The 24,309-nt window shown below is 44.3% G+C and overlaps 4 protein-coding genes across 6 annotated transcripts in view; all 4 read right to left on the bottom strand.

The window, feature by feature from the left end:
* Positions 1-24,309, bottom strand: part of LIPE (lipase E, hormone sensitive type) — a 120,069-nt gene that overhangs the window by 95,010 nt on the left and 750 nt on the right. The gene's annotated exons all lie outside the window — the stretch shown is intronic.
* The window catches only part of LOC310712591 (cell adhesion molecule CEACAM5-like), a 51,216-nt gene that overhangs the window by 23,800 nt on the left and 3,107 nt on the right, over positions 1-24,309 (bottom strand). Inside the window, exons 1-2 of one of the 2 annotated variants that reach the window (XM_083515791.1) lie at positions 2,239-2,639; positions 1,069-1,341 (exon numbers count right to left, since the gene is read on the bottom strand). The exons of the other annotated variant lie outside the window; for it this stretch is intronic. Of the exons in view, the coding sequence (XP_083371917.1) occupies positions 1,069-1,341; positions 2,239-2,524 (559 nt within the window). The 5' untranslated portion in view covers positions 2,525-2,639. Of the gene's footprint in view, positions 1-1,068; positions 1,342-2,238; positions 2,640-24,309 lie in introns of those variants that run through there. 2 annotated transcript variants of the gene reach the window in all.
* Positions 5,667-12,451, bottom strand: LOC310711102 (cell adhesion molecule CEACAM5-like; the record flags this gene model as incomplete). The annotated part of the gene is made up of 6 exons (XM_083512574.1): positions 5,667-6,283; positions 7,166-7,426; positions 8,509-8,781; positions 9,685-9,945; positions 10,996-11,268; positions 12,166-12,451. The coding sequence occupies 6 exons, from the start codon at positions 12,449-12,451 to the stop codon at positions 5,796-5,798; spliced, it is 1,842 nt and encodes a 613-aa protein (XP_083368700.1). The 3' UTR covers positions 5,667-5,795.
* On the bottom strand, positions 11,258-24,203 carry LOC310712690 (cell adhesion molecule CEACAM1-like). Of its 2 annotated transcripts, XM_083515997.1 has the most exons (4): positions 20,182-24,203; positions 14,456-14,710; positions 13,286-13,698; positions 11,258-13,254 (listed from the first exon to the last, which is right to left on the bottom strand). In XM_083515997.1, exons 1-3 carry the CDS (start codon positions 20,312-20,314, stop codon positions 13,319-13,321), a joined length of 768 nt encoding a protein of 255 aa, XP_083372123.1. In that variant the 5' UTR covers positions 20,315-24,203; the 3' UTR covers positions 11,258-13,254; positions 13,286-13,318. The 2 variants fall into 2 exon arrangements, with proteins under 2 accessions (XP_083372123.1, XP_083372122.1); XM_083515996.1 differs by having other exon boundaries at positions 11,258-13,698; positions 20,182-24,201.

The raw sequence follows: 24,309 nt of genomic DNA on the forward strand, positions 1-24,309 counted from the left end.
AGGGCCAGGCTGTGCTGGTAGAAGAGGTGCTACTCAGTTGTTACTACACTGATGCCAAAACACAGAGCCTCTGGAACCGTTCCCCCCCCCAACTTGTTGTCCCCATGCAACAATTACAACCTAGAGAAATATCCCTGGGAATGGATGCTCAGTGAATATATCACCCCAGGGTTGTTTGAAAGAATATCAGGACCCTTAGGGTTTGAGCTGGGGGGTAGGAATGCTAAATCCCCATTATTCAGCCTTTCACGTAGCAGAAAGCTGATCAGGATGCACATAATATTCCTATCAGCCCATTGATCAAAGGGACAGATGCAGTAAAACCAAACAGTTCTTTCTGTTTTCTCCACAACTTTTGTTAGGATTGTCAAAACTGGGTGTGGCAGTGAGCCAAGTTGCTCGCACATTTGGGTGACTCAAGGCAACTAATACCAGATCCCTTCTATAGTATTCCTCCCTATTGGCCACTAGACTTTCAAGCTTCAGTTATAGCTTTCTGGCCTTTGGAAAATCAGCAAAGTCCCTTGAATGCTACACACAACGTTACCTAAAATAACCCTTTCAACTCCATAAGAAAGTTCTATTTTTTATTTGATATTTCGATTTGTGCACTTGGAGGGTGTCCGGGGGAGTGAGGGAGGGGCCTGTCTTGCCTGGATCATAGGAAAAAATATCTAATAATAAGAATAGGATTAGGGGTTAGCAATACGATTGACCTGCAGACCAATTCATAGTTGAGTCCCAGGTGTGGGTCAGATCTTTTACTCTTCTTGACTTCATGCAGCCAGTATACTCATAGCTAGCTGCAATGGAGAACCACACTACTCTCAGAAAAAGAGGGAGGCTATAGCAAACGTGTGCTCAGGGCAGACTCTGGCAGTGTACACAGGACAGACTCTGGCAGTTTCTCCTCCCTCCTGAAGCCAGCTGTGATAAGGGCTGAAAGAGCCACTTCTGACTGCTATAGAAAGTAGAATGTGATGGGGCAACCTATGACTGACTGCGGCTGGGTTTGGATTATGGGACCCCAGTTGCCTGCCATTGCCCACATAGTCAGTCTAGACTTACAGAAGATTTGCAGCCAATGTGGCTCACTGGAACTTTCAGAGAAGCTGTTGTTCCCAAAGCAGGTGTAGTTGGCCTCATCGTTCCTGGTGACTGGGTTGAGAATGAGCCTCTGGTTGTTGTTGTCTAAAGAGATATGACCTCCTCCTTCAATCAGCTGGCTTCCCTTCCGCCAGTAATACGAAACATTGGTGCCAGCAGCACTGCAGTTCAAAGTGATACTATCGTTTTCTTTGCCATTAAAGGGGCCGGAAATGGTCACATTACGTACCTCTCCTGTTGAGAAAGAAAAGTTGCAAAAGGGCTCCATGTTTCTTGTAGTGCAACAGTCCTGGGTTTTGATCAATTAGGAGAAGGAGCAATATTAAGAGAAACCGGCACTGGGCCCAGACAGACAAAGGAAGAGACCATTGGAAAAATCAACGCCGGGACTGTGTTGTACTACCAGTTGACAGTTTGCTTCGTTGACGACATTTAAGACAGAAGATTGCACTTCACAAAGAATTGAGATTTTGTGGCCAAACATCAGAGCCATATTCTACCCCCCAAAAAAACCCCAGTTTGAAAAGACAGCGAAATAAAAATTAGCTTTGTTATTATAAAGGAAATAGAAAGACTTAGTGACAGGTGAAACCTTCCAGTTGATACCAGAGGAAGTGGGAAGACATCTAGCAAAACTTTGGATCCCTGAAAAGATTGAGTGCATACAAGGAACAGAAATGGTCCACTGACTGAGAGTTTGTGACTTGGAATGTGCAAAACATCATGAGGAAAAGTGAGGCCTGAGGCAACAATGGATAGAGGCAGATGAGAGAGGCGCATTTTTTGTTTGTTATCTGGGAGTTTTCATTGACTGGAAAAAAGTAGTGTGAGTCCAGAAATATGGTAAGAGACAGAGAGACTCCAAGACCAGGAACTGGATTTGACCTGAAGAAGAGAAACTTCATGGTACTTCAGGAACTGAACTGGAGTGATCGCCATGGATACTGTAAAGGGACAGTGAGGTGACAGAATACGAGGAACACATCCTGGAAGCCAGAATGGCCACGAGACAGAGTTCGCACAATCAAGTCCCCATTGTACAGATGAAGCAGTGACTACAAGGACAGTCTTATCAGCAACAGGAAAGGCGCAAGTTAGCCTAGGATGCAGCCTGGCTTTCAAGCTACTCACCCAGGACGCTGATCTCCAGGCTGGTGTGGCTGAAAAGGCCGGTGGCATCATTGGTGGCATTACAAGTATATTTGCCAGCATCATTTAGAGAAAGATGCGAGATCAGGAGTTGGGACTCGTTCTGAGCTTCCAGTAGTTTCTCATTATGATACCAAGAATAACTGGCAGGTGGGTTGGAGTTGGCAGAACACGAGAGGTTAAGGGTGGATTGGTCTCTATAAACTGGCTCCTGAGGGTCGATTGTGGGGATATCGGGCCCGTCTGAAGCAAATACAGGAAACCACATGTTGGAAAGGGCCAGGCTGTGCTAATAGTAAGGGTGCTACTCAGATGTTACCACACTGATGCCAAAACACAGAGCCCTTGGAACCTTTGTTTTTGCAACCTGCTGTCCCCGTGCGATCTTACTGACCTGGAGAAAAATGGATGCACCACCCTGGGAATGGATGCTCAGTGAATATATGACCTCTAGTGTATTTGGGATATACAGTATATCATTAAAATTGGCTCTAGGTTATAGACGACTCTTTTAGATGCAAAGAGTATGAACTTCAGGGGAAATCACTCACTACCCACTCTTGCGCCTTTCCTTTGGTATTAATCTATTAAGGAGCAGAAACATGATCAGGGTGCAGATGATATTTCAATCAGCCTATTGATCAAAAGACAGATATATTGAAAACCAATGATTATTTCAGTTTTCTCTATGTCTTTTTTTGGGATAGCCTAAACAGGCAAATTCCCCTGAATGCTACACACAAGGTTACCTAAAATGACACTTTCAACTCCGTAAGGAAGTTGTATTTTGTATTTGAAATTTGTGCACTAGAAGCGTTTCGGGGAGGGGGGGAGGGCTTTCTTGGATGAATTGGAGAATAGTAAAAACCCTCCAACAGTAACAATAGGATTAGGGGTTAGCAATAAGATCGACCTCCGGACCAATGCATAGTTGAGTGCCAGGTGTGGGTCAAATCTCTTACTCTTCTTGACTTCATGCAGCCAGTATACTCATAGCTAGCTGCAATGGAGAGCCACACTGCTCTCAGAAAAAGAGGGAGGCTGTAGCAAACGTGTGCACAGGACAGACCCTGGCAGTTTCTCCTCCCTTCTGAAGCCAGCTGTGATCAGATCTAAAAAAGCCACTTCTGTCTGCTACTGAAGGTAGAATGTGATGGGGCAACCTATGATTGACTGCGGCTCGGTTTGGACTATGGGACCCCAGTTGCCTGCCATTGCCCACATAGTCAGTCTAGACTTACAGAAGATTTCCAGCCAATGTGGCTCACTGGAACTTTCAGAGAAGCTGTTGTTCCCAAAGCAGGTGTAGTTGGCCGCATCCTTCCTGGTGACTGGGTTGAGAATGAGCCTCTGGTTGTTGTTGTCTAAAGAGATATGACCTCCTCCTTCAATCACCTGGCTTCCCTTCAGCCAGTAATACGAAACATTGGTGCCAGCAGCACTGCAGTTCAAAGTGATACTATCGTTTTCTTTGGCATTAAAGGGGCCGGAAATGGTCACATAACGTACCTCTCCTGTTGAGAAAGAAAAGTTGCAGAAGGGCTCCATGTTTCTTGTAGTGCAACAGCCCTGGGTTTTGATCAATTTGGAAAAGAAGCAATATTGAGAGAAACCGGCACTGGGCCCAGACAGACAAAGGAAGAGACCATTGGAAAAATCAACGCCGGGACTGTGTTGTACTACCAGTTGACGGTTTGCTTTTTGACAACATTTAAGGCAGAAGGTAGCATTTCAGAAAGAATTGAGATTTTGTCGCCAAACATCAGAGCCATATTCCACCTCTCCCCCCCAAAAAAAACCAGCTTGAAAAGACAGTGAAATGAAAATTAGCTTTGTTATTATAAAGGAAATATAAAGACTTAGTGACAGGTGAAACCTTCCAGTTGATACCAGAGGAAGTGGGAAGACATCTAGCAAAACTTTGGATCTCTGAAAAGATTGACTGCATACAAGGAACAGAAATGGTCCATTGACTGAGAGTTTGTGACTTGGAATGTGCAACACACCATGAGGAAAAGTGAGGCCTGAGGCAACGATGGATAGAGGCAGATGAGAGAGGCGCATTTTTTGTTTGTTATCTGGGAGTTTTCATTGACAGGAAAAAAGTAGTGTGAGTCCAGAAATATGGTAAGAGACAGAGAGACTCCAAGATCAGGAACTGGATATGACCTGAAGAAGAGGAACTTCATGGTACTTCAGGAACTGAACTGGAGTGATTGCCATGGATACTGTAAAGGAACAGTGAGGTGACAGAATACGAGGAATGCATCCTGGAAGCCAAAATGGCCACGAGACAGAAGTCGCGCAATCACATCCCCATTGTACCGATGAAGCAGTGACTACAAGGACAGTCTTATCAGCCACAGGAAGGCGCAAGTTAGCCTAGGATGCAGCCTGGCTTTCAAGCTACTCACCCAGGACGCTGATCTCCAGGCTGGTGTGGCTGAAAATGCCAGTGACATCATTGGTGGCATTACAGGTATATTTGCCGGCATCATTTAGAGAAAGATGCGAGATCAGGAGTTGGGACTCGTTCTGAGCTTCCAGAAGTTTCTCATTATGATACCAAGAATAACTGGCAGGTGGGTTGGAGTTGGCAGAACATGAGAGGTTAAGGGGGAAGTGCTCTATGTAAACTGGGTCCTGAGGGTCGATTGTGGGGATGTCGGGCCCGTCTGAAGCAAATATAGGAAAACCATATGTTGGAAACGGCCAGGCTGTGCTGGTAGAAGAGGTGCTACTCTGTTGTTACTACACTGATGCCAAAACACAGAGCGACTGGAACTGTGTCCCCCCCCCCAACCTGCTGTCCCCATGCAACCATTTCAACTTGGAGAGATATCCCTGGGAATAGATGCTCAGTGAATATATCACCTCAGGGTTATTTGGAAGAATATCAAGACCCTAAGGGTGTGATAGGAATGCTAAATCCCCATTATTCAGCCTTTCACGTAGCAGAAAGCTGATCAGGATGCAGATAATATTCCAATCAGCCCATTGATCAAAGGGACAGATGCAGTAAAACCAAACAGTTCTTTCTGTTTTCTCCACAACTTTCGTTGGGATTGTTGAAACTGGGAGTGGCAGTGAGCCAAGGTGCTTGCAGATTTGGGTGACTCAAGGCAACTAATACCGGATCCCTTCTATAGTATTCCTCCCTACTGGCCACTAGACTTTCAAGCTTCAGTTACAGCTTTCTGGCCTTTGGAAAATGAGCAAAGTCCCCTGCATGCTACACACAACGTTACCTAATATAAACCTTTCAACTCCATCAGGAAGTTGTACTTTTTATTTGAAATTTCTATTTGTGCACTTGGAGAGTGTCCGGGGGAGTGAGGTAGGGGCCTGTCTTGACTGAAATGGAGCATAGGGGAAAAAATACTCTAATAATAACAACAACAGGAATAGGGGTTAGCAATACGATTGACCTGCAGACCAATTCATAATTGAGTCCCAGGTGTGGGTCAGATCTCTATACTGGCTGCATGAAGTCAAGAAGAGTAACTCATAGATAGTTGCAATGGAGAACCACACCGCTCTCAGCAAAAGTGGGAGGCTATAGGAAATGTGTGCACAGGACAGACTCTGGCAGTTTCTCCTCCCTCCTGAAGCCAGCTGTGATAAGGGCTGAAAGAGCCACATTTGTCTGCTATAAAGTAGAATGTGGTGGTGGAAACTATGACTGACTGCAGCTGGGTTTGGACTATGGGACCCCAGTTGCCTGCCATTGCCCACGTAGTCAGTCTAGACTTACAGAAGATTTGCAGCCAATGTGGCTCACTGGAACTTTCAGAGAAGCTGTTGTTCCCAAAGCAGGTGTAGTTGGCCTCATCCTTCCTGGTGACTGGGTTGAGAATGAGCCTCTGGTTGTTGTTGTCTAAAGAGATATGACCTCCTCCTTCAATCAGCTGGCTTCCCTTCAGCCAGTAATACGAAACATTGGTGCCAGCAGAATTGCAGTTCAAAGTGACACTATCGTTTTCTTTGGCATTAAAGGGGCCGGAAATGGTCACATTACGTACCTCTCCTGTTGAGAAAGAAAAGTTGCAAAAGGGCTCCATGTTTCTTGTAGTGCAACAGCCCTGGATTTCGATCAGTTTGGAAAAGGAGCAATATTAAGAGAAACCGGCACTGGGCCCAGGCAGACAAAGAAGACACCGTTGGAAAAATCAATGCCAGGAGAGTGTTGTACTACCAGTTGACAGTTTACTTCCTCAACAACATTTAAGACAGAAGGTAGCATTTCACAAAGAACTGAGATTTTCTGCCATATTCTACCCCCTCTCAAAAAAAAAACTTGCTTGAAAAGACAGTGAAATGAAAATTAGCTTTGTTATTATAAAGGAGATATAAAGACTTAGTGACAGGTTAAATCTTCCAGTTGATACCAGAGGAAGTTGGAAGACATCTAGCAAAACTTTGGAACCCTGGAAAGGTTGACTGCATACAAGGAACAGAAATGGTCCATTTACTGAGAGTTTGTGACTTGGAATGTGCAAAACACCATGAGGAAAAGTGAGGCCTGAGGCAACGATGGATAGAGGCAGATGAGAGAGGCACATCTTTCGTTTGTTATATGGGAGTTTTCATTGACAGGAAAAAGTAGTGAGTCCAGAAATATGGTCAGAGACAGAGAGGCTCCAAGACCAGGAACTGGATTTGACCTGAAGAAGAGAAACTTCATGGTACTTCAGGAACTGAACTGGGGTGATTGCCATGGATACTGTAAAGGGACAGTGAGGTGACAGAATACGGGGAATGCATCCTGGAAGCCAGAATGGCCACGAGACAGAGGTCGCGCAATCAAGTCCCCATTGTACAGGTGAAGCAGTGACTGCAAGGACAGTCTTATCAGCCACAGGAAGGCGCAAGTTAGCCTAGGATGCAGCCTGGCTTTCAAGCTACTCACCCAGGACGCTGATCTCCAGGCTGGTGTGGCTGAAAATGCCAGTGACATCATTGGTGGCATTACAAGTATATTTGCCAGCATCATTTAGAGAAAGATGCGAGATCAGGAGTTGGGACTCGTTCTGAGCTTCCAGAAGTTTCTCATTATGATACCAAGAATAACTGGCAGGTGGGTAGGAGTTGGCAGAACACGAGAGGTTAAGGGGGAAGTGCTCTATGTAAACTGGCTCCTGAGGGTCGATTGTGGGGATGTCGGGCCCGTCTGAAGCAAATATAGAAAACCACATGTTGGAAAGGGCCAGGCTGTGCTAATAGTAAGGGTGCTACTCAGATGTTACCACACTGATGCCAAAACACAGAACCTCTGTTACCATCCCCCCCCCACCTGCTTTCCCCATGCAACCATTTCAACTTGGAGAAATATCCCTGGGAATGGATGCTCAGTGAATATATCACCTCAGGGTTGTTTGAAAGAATATCAGGACCCTAAGTGTTTCAGCTTCGGGGGTAAGAATGCTAAATCTCCATTATTTAGCCTTTCACATAGCAGAAAGCTGATCAGGATGCAGATAATATTCTAATCAGCCCATTGATCAAAGGGACAGATGCAGTAAAACCAAACAGTTCTTTCTGTTTTCTTCACAACCTTTGTTGGGATTGTCGAAACTGGGTGTGGCAGTGAGCCAAGTTGCTTGCAGATTTGGGTGACTCAAGGGAACTATTACCGAATCCCTTCTAACAGTATTCCTCCCAATTGGCCACTAGACTTTCAAGCTTCAGTTACAGCTTTCTGGCCTTTGGAAAATGAGCAAAGTCCCCTGGATGCTACAAACAAGGTTAGCTAAAATAACCCTTTCAACTCCATCAGGAAGTTGTGTTTTTTATTCGAAATTTCTACTTCTGCACTTGGAGAGGGTCCGGGGGAGTGAGGGAGGGGCCTGTTTTGGATGAAATGGAGCATAGGAAAAAAATCTCTAATAATAACAATAGGATTAGGGGTTAGCAATACGATTGACCTGCGGACCAATTCATAGTTGAGTCCCAGGTGTGGGTCAGATCTCTTACTCTTCTTGACTTCATGCAGCCAGCATACTCACAGCTAGCTGCAATGGAGAGCTACACTGCTCTCAGAAAAAGCGGGTGGCTATAGCAAACGTGTGCACAGGACAGACTCTGGCAGTTTCTCCTCCCTCCTGAAGCCAGCTGTGATAAGGGCTGAAAGAGCCATTTCTGTCTGCTACAGAAGGTAGAATGTGATGGGGCAATCTATGATTGACTGTGGCTGGGTTTGGACTATGGGACCCCAGTTGCCTGCCATTGCCCACATAGTCAGTCTAGACTTACAGAAGATTTGCAGCCAATGTGGCTCACTGGAACTTTCAGAGAAGCTGTTGTTCCCAAAGCAGGTGTAGTTGGCCTCATCGTTCCTGGTGACTGGGTTGAGAATGAGCCTCTGGTTGTTGTTGTCTAAAGAGATATGACCTCCTCCTTCAATCAGCTGGCTTCCCTTCAGCCAGTAATACGAAACATTGGTGCCAGCAGCACTGCAGTTCAAAGCGACACTATCGTTTTCTTTGGCATTAAAGGGGCCGGAAATGGTCACATTACGTACCTCTCCTGTTGAGAAAGAAAAGTTGCAAAAGGGCTCCATGTTTCTTGTAGTGCAACAGCCCTGGGTTTTGATCAGTTTGGAAAAGAACCAATATTAAGAGAAACAGGCACCGGGCCGAGACAGACAAAGGAAGAGACCATTGGAAAAATCAATGCCGGGAGAGTGTTGTACTACCAGTTGACAGTTTACTTCCTCGACAACATTTAAGACAGAAGATAGCACTTCACAAAGAACTGAGATTTTGTGGCCAAACATCAGAGCCATATTCTACCCCCCCCCCCAAAAAAAAACCCCAGTTTGAAAAGACAGTGAAATGAAAATTAGCTTTGTTATTATAAAGGAAATATAAAGACTTAGTGACAGGTTAAATCTTCCAGTTGATACCAGAGGAAGTTGGAAGACATCTAACAAAACTTTGGAACCCTGAAAAGATTGAGTGCATACAAGGAACAGAAATGGTCCATTGACTGAGAGTTTGTGACTTGGAATGTGCAACACACCATGAGGAAAAGTGAGGACTGAGCCAACAATGGATAGAGGCAGATGAGAGAGGCACATCTTTTGTTTGTTATATGGGAGTTTTCATTGACAGGAAAAAAGTAGTGTGAGTCCAGAAATATGGTCAGAGACAGAGAGACTCCAAGACCAGGAACTGGATTTGACCTGAAGAAGAGAAACTTCATGGTACTTCAGGAACTGAACTGGGGTGATTGCCATGGATACTGTAAAGGGACAGTGAGGTGACAGAATACGAGGAATGCATCCTGGAAGCCAGAATGGCCACGAGACAGAGGTCGCGCAATCAAGTCCCCATTGTACAGATGAAGCAGTGACTGCAAGGACAGTCTTATCAGCCACAGGAAGGCGCAAGTTAGCCTAGGATGCAGCCTGGCTTTCAAGCTACTCACCCAGGACGCTGATCTCCAGGCTGGTGTGGCTGAAAATGCCGGTGGCATCATTGGTGGCATTACAAGTATATTTGCCGGCATCATTTAGAGAAAGATGCGAGATCAGGAGTTGGGACTCGTTCTGAGCTTCCAGAAGTTTCTCATTATAATACCAAGAATAATTGGCAGGTGGGTTGGAGTTGGCAGAACACGAGAGGTTAAGGGTGGATTGGTCTCTATAAACTGGCTCCTGAGGGTCGATTGTGGGGATGTCGGGCCCGTCTGAAGCAAATATAGGAAAACCACATGTTGGAAAGGGCCAGGCTACTACACTGATGCCAAAATATAGAGCCACTGGAACCGTGTTTTTTTCCGAACCAGCTGTCGCCATGCAACAATTCCAACCTGGAGAAATATCCCTGGGAATGGATGCTCAGTGAATATATCACCTCAGGGTTGTTTGGAAGAATATAAGGCCCCAAGGGTTTGAGCTGGGGGGTAGGAATGCTAAATCCTCGTTATTTAGCCTTCCATGTAGCAGAAAGCTGATCAGGATGCAGATAATATTCCAATCAGCCCATTGATCAAAGGGACAGATGCAGTAAAACCAAACAGTTCTTTCTGTTTTCTCCACAACTTTTGTTGGGATTGTCAAAACTGGGTGTGGCAGTGAGCCAAGTTGCTCGCAGATTTGGGTGACTCAAGGCAACTAATACCGGATCCCTTCTATAGTATTCCTCCCTATTGGCCACTAGACTTTCAAGCTTCAGTTATAGCTTTCTGGCCATTTGAAAATGAGCAAAGTCCCCTGCATGCTACACACGTTACCTAAAACAACCCTTTCAACTCCATAAGGTAGCTGTATTTTTTATTTGAAATTTCTATTTGTGTACTTGGAGAGTGTCCGGGGGAGTGAGGGAGGGGCCTGTCTTGGCTGAAATGGAGCATAGGAAAAAACCTGTCTAATAATAACACTAGGATTAGGGGTTAGCAATATGACTGACCTGCGGACCAATTCATAGTTGAGTCCCAGGTGTGGGTCAGATCTCTATACTGGCTGCATGAAGTCAAGAAGAGTAACTCATAGATAGTTGCAATGGAGAACCACACCGCTCTCAGCAAAAGTGGGAGGCTATAGCAAACGTGTGCTCAGGGCAGACTCTGGCAGTTTCGACTTCCTCCAGAAGCCAGTTGTGATAAGGGCTGAAAGATATACTTTTGTCTGCTACAGAAATTAGAATGTGATGGTGAAAACTAAGACTGACTGCGGCTGGGTTTGGACTATGGGACCCCAGTTGCCTGCCATTGCCCACATAGTCAGTCTAGACTTACAGAAGATTTCCAGCCAATGTGGCTCACTGGAACTTTCAGAGAAGCTGTTGTTCCCAAAGCAGGTGTAGTTGGCCTCATCGTTCCTGGTGACTGGGTTGAGAATGAGCCTCTGGTTGTTGTTGTCTAAAGAGATATGACCTCCTCCTTCAATCAGCTGGCTTCCCTTCAGCCAGTAATACGAAACATTGGTGCCAGCAGCACTGCAGTTCAAAGTGATACTATCGTTTTCTTTGGCATTAAAGGGGCCGGAAATGGTCACATTACGTACCTCTCCTGTTGAAAAAGAAAAGTTGCAAAAGGGCTCCATGTTTCTTGTAGTGCAAGAGCCCGGATTTCGATCAGTTTGGGAAAAAACCAATATTAAGAGAAACAGGCACTGGGCTCAGACAGACAAAGGAAGAGACCATTGGAAAAATCAACGCCGGGACTGTGTTGTACTACCAGTTGACGGTTTGCTTTTTGACAACATTTAAGACAGAAGGTAGCATTTCAGAAAGAATTGAGATTTTTGGCCAAACATCAGAGCCATATTCCACCTCTCCCCCCCCAAAAAACCAGCTTGAAAAGACAGTGAAATGAAAATTAGCTTTGTTATTATAAAGGAAATATAAAGACTTAGTGACAGGTGAAACCTTCCAGTTGATACCAGAGGAAGTGGGAAGACATCTAGCAAAACTTTGGATCTCTGAAAAGATTGACTGCATACAAGGAACAGAAATGGTCCATTGACTGAGAGTTTGTGACTTGGAATGGGCAACACACCATGAGGAAAAGTGAGGCCTGAGGCAACAATGGATAGAGGCAGATGAGGGAGGCGCATTTTTTGTTTGTTTTCTGGGAGTTTTCATTGACAGGGAAAACGTAGTGTGAATCCAGAAATATGGTAAGAGACAGAGAGACTCCAAGACCAGGAACTGGATTTGACCTGAAGAAGAGAAACTTCATGGTACTTCAGGAACTGAACTGGAGTGATCGCCATGGATACTGTAAAGGGACAGTGAGGTGACAGAATACGAGGAATGCATCCTGGAAGCCAGAATGGCCACGAGACAGAGGTCGCGCAATCAAGTCCCCATTGTACAGATGAAGCAGTGACTGCAAGGACAGTCTTATCAGCCACAGGAAGGCGCAAGTTAGCCTAGGATGCAGCCTGGCTTTCAAGCTACTCACCCAGGACGCTGATCTCCAGGCTGGTGTGGCTGAAAAGGCCGGTGACATCATTGGTGGCATTACAAGTATATTTGCCAGCATCATTTAGAGAAAGGTGCGAGATCAGGAGTTGGGACTCGTTCTGAGCTTCCAGAAGTTTCTCATTATGATACCAAGAATAATGGGCAGGTGGGTTGGAGTTGGCAGAACACGAGAGGTTAAGGGTGGATTGGTCTCTATAAACTGGCTCATGAGGGTCGATTGTGGGGATGTCGGGCCCGTCTGAAGCAAATACAGGAAACCACATGTTGGAAAGGGCCAGGCTGTGCTGGTAGAAGAGGTGCTACTCAGTTGTTACTACACTGATGCCAAAACACAGAGCCCTTGGAACCTTTGTTTTTGCAATCTGCTGTCCCCGTGCGATCTTACTGAGCTGGAGAAAAATGGATGCCCCACCCTGGGAATGGATGCTCAGTGAATATATGACCTCTAGTGTATTTGGGATATACAGTATATCATTAAAATTGGCTCTAGGTAATAGATGACTCTTTTAGATGCAAAGAGTATGAACTTCAGGGGAAATCACTCACTACCCACTCTTGAGTCTTTCCTTTGGTATTGATCTATTAAGGAGCAGAAACATGATCAGGGTGCAGATGATATTTCAATCAGCCTATTGATCAAAAGACAGATGTATTGAAAACCAATGATTATTTCAGTTTTCTCTATGTCTTTTTTTGGGATAGCCCAAACAGGCAAATTCCCCTGAATGCTACACACAAAGTTACCTAAAATAACACTTTCAACTCCGTAAGGGAGTTGCATTTTATATTTGAAATTTCTATTTGTGCACTTGGAGAGTGTATGGGGGTGGGGCTTTCTTGGATAAAATGGAGAATAGAAAAAATCCTCCAACAATAACAATAGGATTAGGGGTTAGCAATACGATTGACCTGCAGACCAATTCATAGTTGAGTCCCAGGTGTGGGTCAGATCTTTTACTCTTCTTGACTTCATGCAGCCAGTATACTCACAGCAAGCTGCAATGGAGAGCCACACTGCTCTAAGAAAAAGAGGGAGGCTGTAGCAAACATGTGCACAGGACAGACTCTGGCAGTTTCTCCTCCCTCCTGAAGCCAACTGTGATAAGGGCTGAAAGAGCCACTTCTGTCTGCTACAGAAAGTAGAATATGATGGGGCAACCTATGACTGACTGTGGCTGGGTTTGGATTATGGGACCCCAGTTGCCTGCCATTGCCCACATAGTCAGTCTAGACTTACAGAAGATTTCCAGCCAATGTGGCTCACTGGAACTTTCAGAGAAGCTGTTGTTCCCAAAGCAGGTGTAGTTGGCCTCATCCTTCCTGGTGACTGGGTTGAGAATGAGCCTCTGGTTGTTGTTGTCTAAAGAGATATGACCTCCTCCTTCAATCAGCTGGCTTCCCTTCAGCCAGTAATACGAAACATTGGTGCCAGCAGCACTGCAGTTCAAAGTGACACTATCGTTTTCTTTGCCATTAAAGGGGCCGGAAATGGTCACATTACGTACCTCTCCTGTTGAGAAAGAAAAGTTGCAAAAGGGCTCCATGTTTCTTGTAGTGCAACAGCCCTGGGTTTTGATCAATTTGGAAAAGAACCAATATTAAGAGAAACCGGCACTGGGCCCAGACAGACAAAGGAAGAGACCATTGGAAAAATCATTGCTGGGCGAGTGTTGTACTATCAGTTGATCATTTGCTTCCCAGAGAAGATTTAAGACAGAAGGTAAAATCTCACAAAGAACTGAGATTTTGTGGCTAACAATCAGCACCATATTCCACCCTGACCCCACAAAACAAACAAACAAACAAACAAACAAAAAACAGCTTGTAAACGAAAACTGGCTTCCATTTACAAAGGAAATATAGAGGCTTAGTGGCATGTGCAAGCTTCCTGTTGATATCAGAGGAAGTGGGAAGACATCTAGGAAAACCTTGGCACCCCAAAGGAAAAGACTGACAGTATACAAAAAACAAACAAAACAGATGGTCATAGCAGAGATTAAAAATCTAGTGCATCAAGAATGATGGCTTGGACACGCCCTAAGGGAGAAAGGACATGAAAACAAAACAAACAAGAGTCAGCCACTGGATGAAAGCACAGTGGGATCACAGCATGAGAGACAACAAGCTAAGAGCTTGAGGCCCAAATTCAGATATAAAGAGAACCCTTCATCAACCCAAATTGACAGCAGGGTGTAATCAGTAAACAGGTCGGAGCAGATCATGTTCCTTCAATAGTGGCAACAGATAGCCATTCTTGAGCTACTCACCCACCACCTCAATTTCCAGGGTGGTGTTTTTCTGGTTACGAGTCACTTTATTCACCGCCTTGCAGAGATACGTCCCAGACTGCTCCACAGAAATGTCTCGGATAAGCAGTTGGGATCCGACAGAATATTCTGTCCCATTGATAAACCAAGTATAGACAATAGCAGGCTCTCCAATAGCTGTGCAGGTGAGCTGGATGTCAGAATGCTCATTGTAAACGCTTGTATTTGGCTGGATCTCAGGTGTTTCGGGTCCAACTGAGGCAAACAGATGAAGCTACCATGTTGTTATTCCAGAAGGTGACTAAGATTCCCTCCCATCCCTTCGCAACATGAAAGATTCCTTCACCAGAACAAGATGGAGCCAGAAAGACAGGGAATTTTTAGCCCCCTGATGTTCCAGGGAAAGGTGACAGACACAAGTAAATAGAACAGTGCTAAGAGAGAACCTTGCTAGGACTTATTTCTTCACATGGGTCTATTTGCTGCTCCTTGACAGGCATCCTAGAGACCTGTGCATCTCACCCCTAGAAGATGTTATGACAACAAGCTTGGTGTATCTCCATACAGATCTACAGTGATGAGTCTTAGCTGCAGGCTGCTGGTTTTCGTCATTGTCACCTTGGTACGCATCCTTCCCCTTTGTTCCACCTCTGCTTTCTGGTTGCAGCTTCTGGAATTACACTGAGGTTGCATCCACACTAGTCTCTTCCCTAGGAGTTGCCATCCTTTGCTCCTTCACTTTTTATGGGAAATTGTTGTGTCCCAGGGTTTTCTGTGTTGTCTTCGAACCTGACATATGGAGGTATGAGCAGGTAAAGGTAAAGGGACCCCTGACCATTAGGTCCAGTTGTGACCAACTCTGGGGTTGCGGCGCTCATCTCGCTTTATTGGCCAAGGGAGCCGGCGTACAGCTTCTAGGCCATGTGGCCAGCATGACTAAGCCGCTTCTGGCGAACCAGAGCAGCGCACGGAAACGCCATTTACCTTCCTGCCGGAGCAGTACCTATTTATCTACTTGCACTTTGACGTGCTTTCGAACTGCTAGGTTGGCAGGAGCAGGGACCGAGCAACGGGAGCTCACCCCGTTGCGGGGATTCGAACCGCCGACCTTCTGATTGGTATGCCCTAGGCTCTGTGGTTTAACCCACAGCGCCACCCACGTCCCTTGGTATAAAATGTAATTCTAGCCTATAAAATGTAATTCTAGCCTAAACATGATGCCTGGTGTGGATAAAATATTACCAAGGCTTTCAAGGGGGCCTTTCTTGAATGGGATGTTTTTGTGAGTAGACATTATAGAAGGATCTGGCCATATGGACAGCTATTGCTGGATACAAAATAGTACAGTATTAAGCACCATCTATTTTAATTCCATTTCCAGCTAGCTGTGGAAGAGCAATGCCTCAGTAGCATACAAGGGGAAGCTATTTAAGTGAGACCATTTGTTCAGCTAACACAATACTATTGAATGCGACTGGTAATAGGTCTCCAAGATCTCAGGCAAAGGTATTTTCCATAACCTTTCACTTGAGGTGCGAGGCACAGAATCCAGAAACTTCTGTATTCAGAGCATGCAACTTTACCTTGTTGAACTATAGACTGTCATTGAAATGGCCCACAACACAACTTTGTATTGTGTTATTTTATGCACTGTGACTTGCTGCCATTTTTGTTGATTATTGTTTGGAAATTATTTATCGTAATTGTTAAAAGTGAATTTCTGTTTAATTATTATTTGCTGATATTTAACTTCATTGTGTGCTATTATTATATTCTAATGGATGATTGAATATTAGTTTATTTGATATAAGTTGTTTATTTTAGGCTTTCATCATGACATTTTTGAATAGGATCAGATTGTCATAAGGTGTGCCATCTTTGTTATATAGTAATATACTTGCGCAGAGTAATATAAAAAGGCGGTATACAAATCAGAAATGAAATGAAAATGAGAGGCAGCTTTACAGTACCAACAGGTACAGGGCAGGAAGGAAATAATAAAAATTCCTTTTGAACTGTAGACAGAGAGGGCAGGACTGAGAAAATTAGCAGGACTGAGAGAAGTGCCCTCAGGGTTTAGTTTGAGCCACGGCTGAGACCAGGATCAAACTTTCTATTCATTCCTTCCAGTAGCACCTTAAAGACCAACTAAGTTAGTTCTAAGTTAGTTGGTCTTTAAGGTGCTACTGGAAGGAATTTTTTTATTTTGACTATGGCAGACCAACACGGCTACCTATCTGTTTCTATTCATTGTCAGGGCTCTGCACTAGGAAGAAGGAAATAAATCAATTGTACAAACAGCACCTGTTTGGAGGACAACCTGCCAGTACTAGCTGGCACCATTTCCAGACACTGCTGTTCCTATTCTACCTGTCTCTAGGGAGAACTGGAATGACCTTTATTTAGATGACGCAATAAAAATGCTCAACTGGCTGATTCCTATTCTGCAGGGACACAGAATACAGCACAGGAGTGATGGCTGCACATACTAGCAGCCTCTGAGAGATGTTCTCTGGGATGTGCCGCAGGAAGTGGCACAGGAGGAAGTCCGCCTAACAGGGATGGCTCGAAATATTTTGCTGCCCCCAGCAAAAAGTTGGCCCTCAGCCTTCTTGTATGCAACCAGGGTGGTGGAGGCATTTCATTTTTTTTACTTATTTATACCTTCATTGTAATTATTTATCGTCCTGCCTTTATGAACGAGTTCTCCCAAGGAGGCCAGCAAGTGAAAAGATCAAAACAATAAGCATTAAAAATGCAGCACAGAAAGATTGTGTTTCCTTCGCAAAGGGTTTCCCTGATTGAATCCTCCTTACCCGGTTTCTAGTGGAGGAAACAGACTATTCACAGCTCTATTCACTTATATGGAATGGAGGAAAAGCGGCTGCAGTCAAATCATTTAGCCCTACAGATCAGAGATGGCTGTGCACTGTTTTCATAGAGGATTTTCCCAATGGGTCTGGAGCATAGCTGTCAACGTTTCCCGTTTTTTAAGGGAAATTCCCTTATTCCGGATAGGATTCCTCGCAAGAAAAGGGAAAAGTTGACAGCTATGGTCTGGAGCCCCTGGCCTTCTGTCCTGCCACCCATTCAAAACTTTTGTGGATTGTTCATAGTTTGCGTGCCCTGTCCATAACTAAAACAGAAACACTAGAATTTATGGCTAAAGTTCATTAATACATTAGCAGGATTTTAAAAAAACACTTGTAATTTTAGAAATAGTACAGGAAATCTGAGGTAAAAAATAATAATTTGTAGTAATGATATGCAGCTGAAAAGAAAAGGAACCGGGGGTGGGTGGGTGGAAGGGAAGTCATGGGGTTCAGAGAATCCCATTTTATGGATTTGATATTGTTTTTGGGCATATTTGTCTTTGGTTTTGGTTGTTATTGTATTTGTCAAGTGTTGGGTTTTTTTGTAGAAAATTTAATTACAAAATTATTTAAAGAAATTATGGCTAAAGTTTATCCAGACGTTTCTGAAGGCCGAGTTGTGTCCCTGAGCAGACTTAAAATAAAATTTGCCTTCAGTTTTTTAAAAAATGCATGTTGTGTCTGTGTATGAGGGCAAAGGTTTCTGAAGACAGCAAAGAACAGCAGCTAATCTGCCTTTCCAGTAGACTAATAGGGGAAGCCATTTTGCTGAAACAATAATAATCATGCCTTGCAATCTCATTTTATATGCGATAGTCGGTGAAATTGAATTTACTATTTGGAGAATAAGGAACTTTAATGACCGTTAGGCACTGTGGGCCTGTTTTCCCAGCTCTGCCTTTCTAATAACTGAAATAATTACCAAGATGGGACCAGATATATACTATAGTCACAACAATGAACTCTTTGACGTCTGGCTCATTCTGCCTCCGTTTTGCCAGTGCAGCCCCCAAAAGTAGCAAGCTTTGTTCTGCATTTAAATCTATCCCCAAGAACACTTTTTAAACTCCTTGAACTACCGCAAACTATATTATTGGGGTGGAGAAGGGAGAGTTGTGTGGCCAACTCAGAGCCTCAAAATCGCACCTCCTTTGATAAAAGGCATAGCTGAGGCTACATTCCCTTTTTTGCAAGAAGAGCCTTGTTAATAAACCTCCTTTTTCAGCTCCCTAGCAGATCAGGCCTTTATGCCTTTCGGTTGCAAAAGGCCGCCCCGTCCTGCCTCGCCTCGCTTGCCTGGGTGCCCTTTTACCCAAGGGAGTCATAGTGAGCGGTGCCAGCAGCCTGTGCCTGACGCCAGCAAATAAAAACAGTTGTCAAGTTAATGAGAAACAGAGGAGGAGGAGGAAGAGAAAAACAAAACTGTGTGAGGGGGGAAATCCTGCAGAGGCCTTTCTGTGGCAGCCGAGACCGGGCCCAAGCCCGTTCTCCCTCACACCTGACTAGACTCTGGGGCGAACCCTCACACATCCCTTTCCTGATTTATTTGTTGCTTCAGAATTATCTGAAGTGGGCAAGAAAAGGGAAGGAAATAGATAAAAAAAGAGAGAGATGTTGGCAGCTTGGTTCATTTAATCTTCATGAAGAGAACATGTCTGTCAGTGTTCTCTGCTCAAAGGGTGGGAGTCTGGGATTTTATAAGTGGGCCTCAAAGCGAGATTTCGGAGATTTCTCAGCCTCCTCCCATGTCCACAAATAATCTCCCTCAGGCAAGAGGAACATGAATAAATTGCCTGGAAGAGCCACATGCCAGTTTGACCCACGAAATGTTCAAATTAAGGCAGAGCTAGGATGAATGTGAGGGAAATCCTCAGGCCATTTCTCTTTGTAGCTCTCAATGGCTTCACTCCTTCCTGTGTAAGGCCCTCAATATGGTGCTTGAGACAGAACAAATGGTGCCTGCCCTACAAGGCAAACATATATATATTTAAATTAAATACTAAAAAACTTAACTGTTTTCAGTTACTACAAAACTTATGTTACACGACATTCAAAAATGTAATCCAGACTCGTTGGGCCATATTATTAATATTATCCTTCCGCGTGTTGTTCCCAGAAGGACAAGTCAACTTTGATTTCATGTGGAAATCCAATTCGGACTTTAACCTGCATTTATTTTATGGTTGTTTCGCTCGTTGTTAAAAAAACCCCCAACCACACCTATTGTACACTTTATATATGCCACTGGGAAAATGAGAGGAAGTGCTTGGAGGAATTCTGAGGTTTGCATAACTATGCCAAATCTTTATTTAAAAGCAATCAAAGGCAGCAAAAACAGCCATGTGGACTGAGCCACCTAATGTTGTTTGTTGGAAAAGAAAGAAAAATGGAAAACAGGGTGGGGAATGAAATGGGGTATTCTGGAGGAGGGCATGGCAGACTGGCAAAGATACTGAACAGGACCATTCCTGTTAGAAGGTGAGGGTAAACTACAATTTAATCTAATGAGGAACAGAGAAGACAAGGAAGGTGACCAAGGTGCTAGAGTCAGTCAGCAGCAGAGGTGGATTTCTGAACTGAACCGTTGGGACTAGGTTTTCATGGATACCACAACAAAATTTGCACATTGCATTGGCACAGTTCAATCACCATATCTTGACTCTCTATCCAAGCATCATGAAGAAGTTCCCTAGAAGAAACCCGGAGAGATCTGAAGAATCAGAAATAAAATAAGACTTTTTTCGAAACCAAAGCACCTGAAGAGATGTAGAGGCGGGAGAAGATACCACAGGACAGAGAAGAAGCAGAGACCGGGACAGGTCCAATGGACGGCGCTTGGAGACAGATACTCACAGAACACTGAAATGTATATGGCGTCACTCATTTCAGTGGAGGCTGGGTTGGACACTTGACAGCGATATTCCCCAGCATCGCTGCGGTTAATGCCATGGATGGTGAGAGTCCGATTAGCATCGGAAAGCTGCATCTGAGAGCTCTCCCTGAGAAGCAATCCATCCCAGAACCAGGCGACACTGACAATGCTAGGCGTGGTGTTGCAAGTTAAAATGGCAGTCTCGAACTCAGTTAGGAAAGGGGTTGGGGAAACAAGCACCTTGGGCTTGGAGAGATGTTCTACAGATGGAAGAGACACAGTGTTATCATTGCTGAGCTATGTGAAAGCATGAGAAAGGGAACCAAAGACAGTCCCCATTTTAGAAGCCGGGTGGTACCCAAGGCAGGAAAATCCAAATGGCAATCCAAATGCCGGTAAAATATAACACCACCACCACCACCAGATCATGAATTGCATTCTGATTCTTAATAGCACCCTGGAATTGGATGCCCAAAGTGAGCTGCTTCATCCAGCATCAGCTCACATCAGCTGCAGGTTGGAACTATCATATCACCGGTTTGAAACCAGAGGGTTGCCAACAGAGAACCATTAACAACAGTTTTTTCTCCTACTAACGCTTGATGGAGATTGGTAGAAACAAATACCCAGCAAATAAGCACTTTGGAAATGTATTAACAAAAACAGAAAAGAACAGAGATGCTTCCACGGAGTCTGATGGATGCAGAACACATTTATAATTGACAAGTAATTGAGCGTTCGGTGTTTTTTCAGTTCCCACATTCGGCTACAAGTATTCAAGCGCTGTACAAGTGTTTGATCTGATAATATTTCAGTGCTGGTTCACGCATGTGCATTTCCAGCAACCCTGTGGATAATGTATATCAACAGTCCGATTATTGTCAGAAAGCTGGATCAGACAAACATTTTTGGCATATTAGCGGAAATAAACAAATAGATGCCCAGCAACTTTGGAAAATAGTTAGATTTCACAAATCAATGATCTCATTTCATGTTTCAGAAAACCTCCCTGCCAAATATGCAGATTTTTTAGAATTCTGAATTCCATTCATACCTACTCAAGTTTAATACCCTTTTAACAGAATAAGATAGCACGCGTTGCAACACTCAGATGAATATAGCTGGTATACTGTAGCATATGAACAAATGTGATCCAAACACACATACATCAGTGATACAGACTACAATCTAGGAATCCATACATGTGAGAACATGCAGGCAGAGGCGAATTTAGGAGAGCATGACTGCTTCGCCCGCACTGGGCGCTGGGCCAAGAGGGTGCCGCAGGGAGTGTTGCACAAGGCACCCCTGGAATATTAAAACCCAAAGTCCACGCAGGCAACCAGGTTTGGGGAATCACCTCTGCCAAGTCAAATCAGACTGTATTTAAATCATCCTGGGGTATTGATACGCCAACTCTGCCATTCAGGAGCAAGCAAAGGAATTTTGGTGCAAAACAAGGAAAAGTCCAGTGGAACCCACTGTATAACTACCGTATTTTTTGCTCTATAAGACTCACTTTTTCCCTCCTAAAAAGTAAGGGGAAATGTGTGTGCGTCTTATGGAGCGAATGCAGGCTGCGCAGCTATCCCAGAAGCCAGAACAGCAAGAGGGATTGCTGCTTTCACTGCGCAGCGATCCCTCTTGCTGTTCTGGCTTCTGAGATTCAGAATATTTTTTTCTTGTTTTCCTCCTCCAAAAACTAGGTGCGTCTTGTGGTCTGGTGCGTCTTATAGAGTGAAAAACACGGTAATTAACATGGGGTGCAATGCATCAATAGATTTGTCTGCACCTGTCTCTTTTAAGTATGTAGCTCTTGCAATAAGGCCTATGTATATTGCACCCCCATGAGTCAGGTCTGTCCATTTCCTACAGTGCTGCTCACGGGTCACTCTTGCTTCTTCTACTCATTTTAAAGACAATGGGTTGCACCCGATGTTAGTCATTCTCAGAGTAGGCCCACTGAAATGACATGACTAAATTTGGTCCTTTCATTTCAGTGGGTCATTTTCAAGTAGAACTTTGGGTAGACACTGCCGTCTTAAAGAATTTCCCTGCTCCTCACCCCTGCAAGCTGTTCACATAAGCACACCTTCATTCATGTCAGATTTGTTTCTGTTTGCACACACACCAGGGGGCATTGGCAAAGCGGGGATGTCTCTACCCTATGCAAAGGTGTAAGAATTCCAACTGGGGTGAAGCTGGTTTGAGAAACAACACATCAAACAGTAGCATCTTATAACAAAATACAAGATAACATGGGCATTTTGGCTGACGTCATGTGAACAGGGATTTAAAAAACCCAGCCCTGGAAATGCAGTGCAAGTGCACTGTAAACAGAAGAAGTTTGAACACATCCTTAGTTGCGATGTAACTCGCACCACATTTGCCACACCAGTTTTGGCACTTTGGAAAACTCTCTGGTTCAAGCGAGGTGTACATGGAACAAACCCACGCCATGACAGCAATGTAACCAGCAATGCAACACATATTCACCCAACTCCCTTCTCATCATGTCACTTGGGTCATGCACATCGGCCTCCATGTGGCCTTAACTCAATGTGCAGATGCTCCACTCGCTTTCTGCAGCTCGGCAGCCTGTTGCATACTAGAACAGCACATGCAAAACAGTGGATTAATTTGCTCCAACGTCATTGGGAAAGTTTCACCAAGGTAACAAGGCAGGATAGCCCCCAGTCCAAAAGAATGGGGAAGAACTGTCCCTTATAGGAACACAGCCTTACACTGCCTTAGTCTATCTAGCTCACTATTGTCTACACCAGCCGGCAGTTGCTCTACACAATTTCAAACAGGATTCTCCCCTGAGCCCTAACTGGAAATGTTGGGGACTGAACCTGGGACATTCTGCTTACAAAGCAGACGCTCTACCGCTTTGGGGTAGCCCTCCAGCCACTTTTGTGCAAGACCAGATGCAGAAAAATGGCAGAGAGTACCACCCTACAAATATATATATATCAGCCAACCTTATTCTATTGATAACCCAGACACCACTGTTCATAGTTTTTCTTGGCACTCCTGTCTGTGCCATTCACTCAAAATGGAGAACTACTTTTTTTCCTCCAGCAAGTTAGCCAAATTGAATCAACTTCTTATCAATACCAACAAGCTGGCACAGATCCAGGAAGACTGGCTCACATCCCACATTCAGAAGACCCCTTCTTTCCCCTCCAGTTTGCTTAATCTGGAGTCACTACCAATTCCTATTTTTGCACTATAAATCATTAACAACAATCAGGAACTTGATTTCCCCTGTGAGCATGTACTGATAGCACAGGGGGAAATGGTGCAGGTCTACGTCTCTTTAGCAATCCAGATCGAGAGCATATTATGGGAGTTAACTAATATAACAGTATATTAGGGTGACCAGTGCAGAGGAATGGGCAAATCTGTCAACTTTGGTTTCTCTTAAGTTTCTCATTTCTCCACTATTCAGTTCTATACATTTCCCCATCAAAACAAATCCTCATGAAAATTCAAAACATTCAACCGGATTTTAGTGTGATTTCTCCCAATGTACATAACTTGCTTGCCAATTTTGCCTAACACACACATTATAATGCATTTTTGTATATTATTGCCACAAATATGCATTCTTATGCACATATTATCTTGGGGTATGTGTTTTTGGACACATTACTGGGCTGGAGAACTGCAAAATTCAGGTAAGTGTGAATTTCAAAGGGTGGGTGTTCTCATATTGTTTTGGAAACTGTGACTTAGGAAGGTCTGCCTTTAAATGTGAACTGTATTGGATTCCCGCCCCCCCCCCGCCCCCAATTTCTACTAATGCAAGTAACAGAGTTTAGGGATTTTAAAATATTAATTGGTTTTAAAATGCTTTTAAATGAATATAACCCCCCCCCCAAAAAAAATCCTCAAACATTTCCCAGACGAACAGCTAAAAAGGCAGTAAGAAGACTAGTGCATTCTGGTATAGTTTTCTGATGAAAAAAGAATAATTTTGTAGGGCCTCATTCTTGGGGCAGAGGAATTGTGTTTAAGATAAATTCACTAGCCGCTCCCCCCCCCCCAGGAGGAAGGCACAGAATTCTCCACCTCAGGGCTCAGCAGAGGAGAGATTTGGGTGC

The sequence above is a fragment of the Podarcis liolepis genome (assembly GCF_965112155.1).
Source record: "Podarcis liolepis genome assembly, chromosome: 7".
NCBI classification, from domain to species: Eukaryota; Metazoa; Chordata; class Lepidosauria; order Squamata; family Lacertidae; genus Podarcis; species Podarcis liolepis.